A 12,397-nucleotide genomic window follows, 5' to 3' on the forward strand; every position below is an offset into this window, starting at 1 on the left:
CCAGGATTTAATTTTAGATTTTTTTTAATCCATAAAAGCCTTGAAAACATCTTTAATTTAAAGTTTTACACATGTTCATATATTATTAAAAACATTCAACTAAAACAATCCATTTTCTATAAGCAACCCAGGCGGTGTGGTGGTAGAGGTAAGTCTGCTTCCCCCCCACAGTCCAGGACTCCGCCTCTCACTGTCAACTGGGATCGATATGGGCGGATGGAAATAAGCAACACTGACAGGGATCATACTCCCAGATAATTAAATAAAGTTAAGTAAAAACCTGTCTGTACAAACTCTCACAACCTTTACAGACAAAGTAGATCTATTGTGTGTTGTTCTTTACCAATTTTGTGAACTTGCAGGTGCCTTTCAATTTCACTGAATGTGGGACTTGTGCCGAGGCAGCGCATAACTGTGATGAGCTCTTTGGCATCGATCTTGCCCTTCTGCTTCTTGTCGTACAGGGAGAAGCACTCCTTGAATTCTGGGAAATAATAAAGTTATGGATGTTTTTCAGTGAGGTCATCTGTCACAGAATCACAGGTTAATCCACTGTGTTGGTTTTACTTCACAGGAACTAATGAGACTGAACAAGGTCAGACTTTCCAAATGAGTTTCCAAAACCGTTTTTTATTTAATTTAAATAAAATAAAATAGAAATGGACTATAGATATGAAAAGAGTAGATTAACAGATAGTACAATTTAAACATTAACTCATAATAGATGTTAAACAACTTGTGGTGCTGTGGAATACGCTTACCGTTGATTTGTACCGGTGTGAAGAACTTCGCCTGCAACGTGAAAAAAGTATTGCATCACTTGTACAAAGGAAATATCAGTCACATAAGAAAATACATGAAATATAAAGTATCTCTGTGGAGGGAATGTCTTGCTCTCACCATTTCTGCGGTTCCTTGGTTTCTGTTCAGGAAGCAGAGTGTTGACCGGAGCCTCCGTCACCTGTTCCTCCGCCTCTGTCTAAAGTCCACCTCCTGAAAGCCTCCACGTAATTTAATTAGCGTTGCTGTGGAAACGCTGATATGAGATACTCAGCGCTGCATTGTCCTTTCTCTTTTAACCCCTCCAATAAAACCCATAAATTATTCACCAGCCACGGTGTGATACTACGGTCACATAATAAAAGGAAGCAGTTTGTAGCCACATACACTGAATAGATCTAATATCAGTTAACCAATATGATTAAAGACAATTGATATGAAGCACGTTCACAAATCTGGTAGAATGTCAGTTCTCATGTTTAATCAAGATTCATTACAGGACTGTACCGGTATTTTTGCATAATTTTTTGTACATTTGTTTTCACATTTTTACGTAATATTTATTTTGTGATAAAAAATGTATAAAAGGTAAAAAAAGGTCACATGCGTATTTGATGATCTGTGTTTCTACTAGTTGGGATCTGACCAAATACTCAAAGAGCCGCAGGCTGGACAAGGGCCTGAGGCGACGCCTATTCACTTTCATGAATAAAAGTAAAGTAGGTGTTGACCAGTAAACTGTCAAAACATCCTGCGATTCCCAAACAGCCAAAAAACAATAAAGTACAATCTTCTCTTGCTTACAGATAGAAATGAGCCCTGACTTCATTTGTACATGGTGTAAACACTTCATGGTATAAATACACAGTAGTATTTTGGACCTGTGATAAACAAGCACCGACAGTACAAACCTCAGCAGGACTGTACATACATCACTCAGACCTGATATACACCCCTGTCGTCTCTGAATGTAGCAACACTTAAACAGGGTGTTTTCTTTAGAAAGTGGGACTATACTCTAAAAATTAACCATTTCTTTTATTTGTAACTAAATAGCTCAGATTAGCCTTGAGCATGTTAGCATCCCAACTCTGTTTGTACACCTTCAATTAAAGGTTCAGTGTGTAGGTTTTAGTGATATCTAGTGGTGAAGTGTCATGTAACAGCTGAATACCCCTCACCTCACACTGAAATGAAAGAGAACCTGTGAGAGCCTTCAATTGTCATAAAAACTTGAGGTCAAGTCTAGGCTAGTGTATAAAACATGGCAGCCTTCGTAGAGATGACCCGCTCCCGATGTAAATATAAAGTATTTAAATATAAAAGGCCCCCGTTCTAGTGTAAAGAAAAACATTCATACAATCCAGATGAAACACACGAGTGTACAAATCCCAAGGATCATTTTATATTCAATTTCTGCCAATAGATCCCTTTCACCTTACTCTTACACATTCCCAGTGGGGCTAATTTAAAACACTTCATGTGATGGGCAGTGCAGAATCCGGACCCGCTCCACCAGGCTCAGAGACAGTTTCATCCCCCAGGCCATAGGTTTTAAACTCCTCCGATCTGCAATAACTCCACTAAACCAGCACTGTGGCATATTTGCACTATTGCACATAATTGCAGTACTGTTTTTTCTTCAGTTGTATATATATATATATATATATATATATATATATATATATATATATATATATATATATATATATATATATATATATATATATATATATATATATTTATATATATATATATTTTATTTTCTATTTTAAATTTTTGATATTCTATTTTATACTGTTTTATTCAAATTTTGTTTTTTTGGTTGTAATTACGTTGAGCATTGCTAGAAGGGAGCCTGTGACTCAAGCATTTCATTGCCAGCGACTGCTTAATGTTATTGTTGTGCAATTGATAATAAACTCTTGAATCTTGAATCCTGAGTTATGACATGTATCATAGTCCAGGTTGATCAGAAGTGATCGCATCTGCAAAGTGAGACCGAGTTTTCACCGAGCATCACGGTGTGAACCTGTTAAAGTCTGTGTATCAGGTGCTGCTGCCTGCAGGAGGGAACCGGTCTCCTCTGACGCTGGTGCACATCAATAATCCTCACGAGTCGAGTGCAGCCACCGTCACAGGAAATCTGTCTGAAGAACCAAGAGATGCATCAGGCGAGTCAAACACACATAAGCAGCATGTGACGTCACAGCATTGAGAAATCGTTTTCTTTCACACAGACGGCAGCACAGACCTCAGGTGCAGGTGCAGGTCAGTGGTTATCCTTGATGTGCAAGGTGTAGAAGGACCAGGGCTCTGGCATGTAAAAGAGTCCGGGGTACTTGCTGCGTAGCACCGGGTCCCTCCAGAGGTAGAGCACCCACAGCGCCATCAGGACCAGGGTCACGCCGAAACTACAGAGCAGGAACAGGCCATTGCTGTCCGGGCCGAGGCCTTTACGCCGCTGATGTATCACCACGGCAACCATGGCGAGGAAGGTGAAGAGGAAAAGTTCAGTGATTTGTCCTTCGGTCACCAAGTACCTGGAGGAGGAGAAACCAGGAGACGTTAGAGGAACTCAGAGAGAAACAAACCTTAAATTGTAATGCCTCTTTTATTGTATTGTCTTGTGTTGCTTCAACAATTTACATTTGATGTAAATGTGCTGAAATTCCCTAATGGTTGAAATGTGCTCTTGCTTCACCTGTAACTAACCCTAAAGAACAAGTACAAGAACAACACCACAAAGTTTCAAATTTAAAAAGTCATAATTTTCCCTTAAAAAGCACATTTTGTTTGTTTCATACTCTGACTCTGATGTCCTCAATTTGAATTCCTCCACACGGTGAGGATGGAAATATCAGGGTTTGCAATTTATCTGTCACAATACAAGAAAGCTGAATCTATTTGTATTTTTCAATATAAAATACAATTACCCCAAACATTCAAACTGTCCCGGTAAACATGACGACTTCAATAGGGTTTTGCCAAACTTGTATCTTTGTCATCACAGTCACTCCAAGTGGTTTTAACACAAGGTGACGAGTGATCAAAAAAACACAATTACAATATTTAACATTGTTATAATAAATGTTTGCTGGCTTTATATTCACATTTGAATGTAAATGTGTTTTTCCTTATTACACCCACTTCAATCTGTAACGTGAGAGGGAATATTTTAATCTTTAGCATTTATATATTAATTCAAACATTAATCTCTTTATTCATGGAAACAGTAGTTTTCATATACTTCTATTTATTTTATTACCTCTTTCCACGAGGTCATCGGTTTACCTGCTGTTTGCCTTTCGGGATTTCTATCCTAAATTGGCCCTCGAAATCAATTTTTGCTCCACAAATGGAATTCTTTAGTGAAGATCAAAATTAATCTCCACACACTGAAATGACTTTTATTATTTTATGTAACAAAGGAGGTTGTGTATTCGCCCCTTTGTTGGTTGGTCGATCAGCAGGATTATGTAAAACCAACAGAGCGGATTTCCACAAAACTTGTCTCTTTAACATTGAGGGCGTTTTTTAATTTTTAATTTCTCTGATTATTCTCTAATAATTCATGGATCTTTATAAAATAATATTCATATATTTAAAAGGACTGATGTCTATGAATGTGTGTCTATATTTAAGGAGACTGTTGGGCCTTGGTGGAGGTTTGTGGTCCACTGAAAGCCATTCAAGTTAATATCTGTTTACTAGAGATACTGTAATTTTTAATGCAACGATAACCTCCATTGTCTCTCCATGATTTGATTGATCTCTATCTTTTCATTAAGAGTAAATGGTCAGAGTTTAAAGCTCCTTTCATGCACTCTAATCCTCTTATACACTGTATTATGTAGATTTGACTTCAACTGACTCAGGTGCATCATTAGATGTCTCTGTTCTTGTGTCCTGTATTTATGGGGAACATGAAGGCAGAAGGTTTCCTAAGATGTGAAAAAAAGCAACTGACCAATAGTAGAGAGCGCTGGGTAACAGCAACAGCCAACCAGTCCAAGGAACCTTTTTCTTTTCCTCTGTCTCAGTGAAGCAGCCGTGGAAGTACATGAACAGAATGATGAAGAAAGGGATATACCTAGAATAAGAGGAAGAGTTAGTGTGTTACCTGCACAACTGACTGTGGACACTGCATCTTTAAAAAGGACAATGACAGTATTGTGTGAGAATGACAGTGATTATCGTCATTGTACTTTAAAAAAGCGCCTTCTCCGCTCAACATGATCTTTAAATCCGACATGAACCCGGCTGAGCCCAAAACATTTCACTAAATCTCAAATTCCCTTTCACACTGAAGAGTTTGCCTTATTATTCAATGAATAAATTAACAAAATCATAAATACTGTACCACAGCTGTTTAAAAAGTTTTTATTCTGTTAACAGGACACCTCAGACAAACAACTCAACAATAAACCATTGTTCTAGGAAAGTGAATCAGTTTCTGTCCCCTCACCTCTGAGCATTGTTTTCTCTACTTTTGGACGTTTCATAGAACAATATTTAAAAAAGCCTTATACCCATCTGTGGATTTAAACTACTAACAGCCACATCTTTGTTCAGAACTACCAGGAGCACACAGACACAGAGACACAGAAACTTCTGAAATCCTCTCTCTTCTCACACTGGGGCTAAAAACACTTCAGCCTGAGAGATGAGTTCATGCTCAATCTCTGAAAGGTGACTCACCCCCTGCTCGGCCGAGATCTGATACGTTGAGTATTATTGCTTTAATACGAGAACTGACGAGAACTGGACAGATCTTTCGCCTGATATGGGTCTATCAGATATATAACTGCAATAATAAGTTTCTGTATCTTAGACATTATGGATTTTTTGAGGGCTGATGCCAACACTAATATGAGGGAGTAAGATGTGACTGATACAGATGTAGTTTGATGTCGTTAACAAGCTCTTATGACAGAGAAATGTAACTGAGGCTTGATTTTTTACAGTTTAAAACATAAAGTTTATTATAACTATAAATAAGAAAGAATATATGTCTGTGAAAGGCTCATATCAGCTTTACTTCTCAGAGCACCGGTGTGTGAGAGAGTCTAAAGTAAATCTCTGCACGATGTGTCCTCCTGGGTTTTTGTTTTGCCAGCTCAGTGTGTTCTGTCCAGAGGTGACAAACACATCAGGATCAGACTCAGGTGTGTTCACCAGGGTGTTAAAAGCTAGAGAGCTTATGCAAATAAAATGGAAGCAATGCATCTTGTCCTCTTATAAAAAAGCTCTTTTCCATCCAATGTAGATCATTGTTTTTTTTACAAACAAACTGTTATCAGACAGTTCCTGTGATTCTGCCTCTTTCATCCTGCATGTTGTTGGATTCAATTTTTTCCGATTAGCATTCATCAGTGCTAATCCCCCCCCACGACTCTCAAAGGGAAGGCGGTCTAGAAACTGGATAGATAGAGTTTCCTTTATCTAACATCTGTATGGTACTCTAAGATATAAAAGGAGCCACAGATCAGTCCACTGATAACAACATGTTGTGTTAGTGTGTTAAACTGATCTGAATCTACACTTCACACACGCATTAATTGGATTCTGCACTCATGTGTTTTCAAAAGACTCAACGTGGATTAATTTAAGAATTATGAAAATAAGTGAACAAACCACTCAGTCCTGTATCCCGCTGCGTTCCAGCCACTTCCCCAGCACTTTATACAAGTATTTATATGCAAGACGCAAATAACTGCCAAACACTTACCACATCCAGTGTCCCAGCTGTTCATCATACAAATACAGCAGCTCAAAGGAGTCAATCTGTGGAGAGAGGAACAAAAGCCTTGGGTTATTACGAGAAACCCTCAGCTGCATTAGCATCAAGAAACAAGCACTGTGGCTCTAACTACCTTAGGAAACAGTGCCACCTACTGTTCCAAGTACCATTTACACTAAAAAATGAGTGGAAATCACATCCAGAGACAGAAAATACATGATTAAAAAGATTAAATGAGGAGACCTAACAAATGCAGACATGTCCACTCATCCAGTGGAGAATGTAATGAACAATAGCTTCAATTTCTGGTTCATCTCACCTGCTTGTTCCTTTCTTTTGATGATTAAATCACATTGAAGTAATTATTGAAGTAAATATTAACATGTTTTATCATTTCTGGTCTTAAACTAATTCCACGTATTAATCTGTTAGTTTTTGTGCATTTGAACAGTTATTGAATTCCTTAAATTCAATAGACCTGCACTAATTTTCACACACACACACAGATATCAGTCTCTTAAATATGACAGTCTTTTTCCATCAAGATATACGAGTTAGTCCCTGAGAAATTGTTTAAAATTATTTAAAAAATGATAGATAATTCCTGGATCTGCCTCAAAATCTAATGGGCTTTTTCTCGGTCCATATCCAATCCTTCCACCAAGGTTTGTTGAAATCTGTTCAGTAATTTTTATATAATCGTTCTGACAATCACACCAACAGACAGGGATGAAAACACAACCTCCTTGGTGGAGGAAATAAATGAACCTTTGACACCAAATCAAGTCTTAACATCAAACAAACATAAATTATTGACCTCCCTGTACACACTGTACTGGTGTTATGTATCTACAGGAAAACAAATGCTGTGACAGTGATAAGTACTAATAATTTGATACAATTTGAATAACTTATATATTCTGCTGGGACGAGTATGACAAGATAAATAGTTTGTCTGTCTTGGACATAGGTGGAGAAGAAAGGTACAAGTGACTTATAAAAAAAAGTGTATGTCACTGAAAGATGAGCAACACCAACTGTTTTTTGTTGTTTGACTTTTCATACGGCGGGTGTTACTTTCTCTCATCAGACCATGATGACAGCAGAGAAAACATCTTTTACAAAATGTTGACAACTCTCTCTGTGCTCCCAGTGGATTCCCAGCATGGAGCGAAGTGGTCCCCGGAGTCTTACCAGTGAAGCAGGTTTGAGGTCTTTGATGATGGGGTTCTCTCTGACGGACAGGTGGAGCTGGTAGCCGCTGAGGACGAGCCGGTGGTTGATGGAGTCTCCCACCAGGTGGATGCTGGCTCCCATGACAAAAAAGATAATGCAACAGTAGACTGCAGAGCGAGGCAGTGCACGGGGGCTGCGCTCGATCAGCTGAATGGAGCAGAAACACAAACACACACACTATATTCAGTCACCTGCAAAACCAGTGCATTAATAACAAGACCAATTACCTTGTTTTTGTCATACACCATAAAATAAATGAGAAAAAAGTTCCGATATTTTCTGTATTTTCTTCCAGATTTGTAAAACAATTTTATGACAATTCACCTTTTGTTCATACACTTTCATTTTTCAAGTGAGGGAAGTTATTGGGATACGTGGTGCCTCTAAGATTGATTGTTTAAACATTAAACAGTTCTGAATCGTTTGGTCTCGGCCTCGGGTTTCACCCGGGAAGACTCCATTTGTTGTTAAAAGTATAAACCAATATGAAGAGTGGAGAGCGATCTGTCTGCGACATGGAAGAGGGAGAATCGACCAGTGCTTTTGCACAGACAGTGGAAAAAAGCCAATAAAACAAATTGCAATGAAATAAACTACTGTTGTATTGAGTAATAGACATTGATCAAGTCGGCCAAGGACAAGAATAGCCAAAAAACTAAACCCAGTGACATCACCACCAACATCCACAGGGACAAGAATCAAAAAAGGTATCACAAAACTTTGACAGCAGAAATATCGAGGTCATACCAGAAAGATTCACAGCTCTAGGACCTGAACGCCATGTTTCAATTGGCAAAGAAGTAAAGACATGAGCCACTAAAGTTCTGGAACTGAGTTTTATGCACTGAACCTCTACAGAGGAGATGGAAAAGTTGAAGAAGAAATGATCTGCTCAGGAAACATTTTGTTTGTGCTTACCTTGAGCAGTAGGAACGGTGTGATGACATTGTAGGCCATGTGGAAATAGTCTCCAGCGCTGGGCTTGTTCAGAGGAAACCATTCCAGGGGAAGGTAGATCTTATACATATGAGAAAAGAAACTTCTGCTGTTCACACATGAAAAGAGGAGTAGCTGTTCCTTTTTTATTTGTTTGCACTATTTAAAACAATACAATGTGCAGCGTGTCCTCACCATGACGATGGGCCTTCCAAAGTCCAGTATCCAGTTCTGCAGAGTGAGAAGGAACCACAGGTCCGAGTGGAAGTGCTGCTTCTTCTTCTTCTTCTTCTGTGGCACATTTTCCTTCACACCACTAGGAGCGCTGTTAACACACATTTACAGTGACTGTGAGTCGTCATATTAAAGCAACATTATAAAGGCTGAAGGCAGCACGGACATTTACTACAGACAGAAACATGATGTTTGGTGTTTACTGCTGCAGTTAACTCTTAAAGTCATAGACAGGACAGCTCAAAGCGTCTGAATCGCCCCCTAGTGGCTGGATGCACTATATAGGTCAGAAACCCAGCCTCCTCCACATGAGTGGATGGGACATGGAACAAGGTATTTAAAAAGTGTCCAGACACTTCAAATCAATTTTCTGTGAGCAGTTTATTTTGAAATCCCTGTCAGCAGTGGGGACCTTGCTGACCAAATCAAGTCTTTGTACATTTTCTGCGGTTGGGGAACTTTTTATTGAATGCTGAACACATTCATTAACAGGATGAGTGCGGCTGAATACAGTGCGAGTACCTCAGCTCGGTCGGGGGAGAAAATGAAAAGCTTCTGAATACAGACGAGGAATCAAGCTTTTCACCTCCTGACCCAAACCCTCTCTCGCCACACAAACATCCACACAAGTCCACACGTATGAGGAAACGTGTGTCATGAAATCACAAATGAAGTGTTTTGCAAAACTCAAGTGCACAACCTCACGGATCAGGACCAGCAGCTGTTGCTATAGCGACTGACATGGATTGAACTCCATTGCCATTACAGTTTCATCAGAAGTCATTTCCTTCTCACTGAAGGAGTCCAGTGCGTTTAGCCTGCACCAGTTTACTTGAGGGTCTGAACTCTGGATTGTGTGAATTTATCCTCTCCATGTAACAAATTCTAAACAACACTACTTTCAGCCACAATGCAATTTTTCACATTTTATAGAGGAGATATTTTTCCGTCAATCGGCTCAATTAATCAATGTTATCGAAACGAAGATTAAAGCAATTACGCCTTTTTCTTTATTAACTTGATCAATCTGTCTGCATTGATCCAGCAGTACCAGTCAGTCCAGTCAGAAATCAAGCCTGAAGACAAGGAGCAGGTCAAACTCACCACCAATCAACTCATCTCGTCTATTTATATCTGTCACATGCAAACCCTGTGATTGACAGACAGTCCCTTATTAACAGCAATTAGCTACAATACTACACAATATGCAGACAGTCCCTTATCAACCACAAACAACTACAAGACTATACAATATGCAGCCAGTTCCTTATTAAGAACAATCAGCTACAAGACTATACAAATATAAAAGTAAATAATAATAAGTCATTTTAATATCAGTCTGCAGGTCGTTTTCAACAGTTTCAAAACAGAGCAGCTTCCGGTTTGTGTCTAACTTCCGCTTTATATCTTTAAACATCTCGTTGTTTCCATCGTCACTGACCTCGGGGGTTTCCGGCCCGGCTCGTTTCCTCGTCTGTAGTAGACCATGTTGTGGATCGTTTCTTCTCTGGGTTCGAATAAAGATTCATGCAGCTCCTCTACTTTCCTCCATGTTTCCTTCTTCTTCCTCTTCTTCTTCTTCCTCTTCTTCTTCTTCTTTCTGACAGCAAAAAACACAACCCCTCTTCACTTCCTGCTTCCTGGTCCCCGCCCCATTCGCCCAGTCCAGGGGGCGTGGTTTCAACCGAGTTTCTTCTTTGTAGGCCAAAAAGTTAAACTCACAGTAAATAGTTTAAAAAGGTTTATATATTCGTACACAAATTATATAATACAAATATGGTGGAGAAGGCGGAACGATAATATACTGATAACTTGTAAACATCTCCTGATATATATATTAATACATTTTAGAAAGTGTTATTCGTGATGATGGATTTTTTTATGCACTTTGTAAATGTGTTTTTTTTACTGAAATAAAAATAAAGATTATAATTGTTATAATTAAGAGTATTATTTGCAAAAAATAGCAAGAATAAAATAATCCAGGCCCTGCAATGTCAAAATAATTGTATGTTCGTTCATTTACCAGCAGATGGCGCCGTTTTTTCACTTTTCTTTTACCATAGTTTTATAAAAGATTGAAGCTCAGTCTCAGAGTTTCTGTCAAACTTTTCCAGATTCTCTGTGCAACCTTTGAAACTCCGTTTTAAATATAAGTAATAAAGAAATATTCAGTTTGTAACCTTTGTCAAAATTGCATGATATTATGCTTTATATCAGTGGTCACCAACCTTTTCGAGCTCAAGATCACTTTTTAAATCCAAACGTAATCAGAGATCTACCACCCTGATATCTTCCAAGAAACCCACTCAGGAGGGTCATATTTAATATTTTTTGCTATTTGTGTTGAAAGCTGAATGTACAAGAAATAAATATTCACAAAGAAAGGCAGTTACGCAATTTGATAATTCAAATCATATTAAAATGAATATAAATTCGTATTTACAATGCAAAATATGTAGCTTCTCAGTTTCACATCATGTTCTGCAGAGGAGCTGCTACTGCAGCCAAATGTTTTTACATAAAGGCTTTGATTTGAATATGGCTCCAACTATGATTATTGCCTTGTGTCCCTTGTCCTCAAATAAATACCAGTACTAGTATGAAGCCGTGCATCTTCTGCTTTTGCAAATATTTCACCATAAAAAAACTTTTTAAACAAGGGAATGGATTAAATTTACAGAAACGCTGGAGTGCTTTTATTTTGAAAAGACATACAGAAAGTGTTGCAACCATTTGTTTGTGCCATAAATTCATCAGATAAACTTTTAAACTCAGATGAAAGATAATTTTTTCGGTTTATTCTGCTGTGAACCACAATGTTTATCTGTCTATGACACAAATGTATTTACAACACTTTCTAACCCGTTTCAGAGTGAAAGCACTCCAGCGTTTCACTTTCGGGAATCCACTCATTTGTTCCAACGGGGCTTTGATTGATTATCGACAGACATTCTCAAGTCATGCACACAGAGGGCCCAACCTTCACTGGTTTACAAGACACTTAAAGGTCCAGTTGCACTTACATTGTATTTAACTTTAGTATAAACGTTCACATACTTATACAACTTGCCATTAAACATAATATCCCGCCCGTCTCTCCAAAGCTTGGCAAACAAAATCTGCTCACAACAAAGTTCCCTTCCTGACGCACAACTCAAGTTTTTCATCATCATCTTAGAGCCAAAAGAAAATTACATTGACAGTATTAAATGTCCAAAGAGAACATCATTCATTAATATTTGGCTGCAAAAACAGAAAGGGACATAAAAGTCATGTATTTGTAGCCGTAATACATGGAGATGAAATTTACATTTATACATGATATTTTGCTTCTGTGGAGGATTTTATTTTCAGGTTCATTATCAATGAGAGAGTTTCAATCTCAGTGTCTGTCAAACAGCAGCCACAGGAGGAGTTATTTGATGCACACACACACACACACTCAAACACACTCAAACACACACA

At 38.3% G+C, this 12,397-nt stretch overlaps 1 protein-coding gene across 2 annotated transcripts; it reads right to left on the minus strand.

Moving 5' to 3' along the window:
• Positions 1-2,515: 2,515 nt before the first annotated feature.
• Positions 2,516-10,518, minus strand: LOC132998676 (ceroid-lipofuscinosis neuronal protein 6-like). 2 transcript variants are annotated; one of them, XM_061068405.1, is made up of 8 exons: positions 10,371-10,518; positions 8,891-9,020; positions 8,678-8,776; positions 7,718-7,906; positions 6,512-6,567; positions 4,751-4,873; positions 3,035-3,323; positions 2,516-2,926 (listed from the first exon to the last, which is right to left on the minus strand). In XM_061068405.1, exons 1-7 carry the CDS (start codon positions 10,415-10,417, stop codon positions 3,053-3,055), a joined length of 915 nt encoding a protein of 304 aa, XP_060924388.1. In that variant the 5' UTR covers positions 10,418-10,518; the 3' UTR covers positions 2,516-2,926; positions 3,035-3,052. The 2 variants fall into 2 exon arrangements, with proteins under 2 accessions (XP_060924388.1, XP_060924387.1); XM_061068404.1 differs by having other exon boundaries at positions 2,516-2,930.
• Positions 10,519-12,397: the final 1,879 nt, after the last annotated feature.

This window comes from Limanda limanda, chromosome 3, assembly GCF_963576545.1.
Source record: "Limanda limanda chromosome 3, fLimLim1.1, whole genome shotgun sequence".
In the NCBI taxonomy this organism is placed as follows: Eukaryota; Metazoa; Chordata; class Actinopteri; order Pleuronectiformes; family Pleuronectidae; genus Limanda; species Limanda limanda.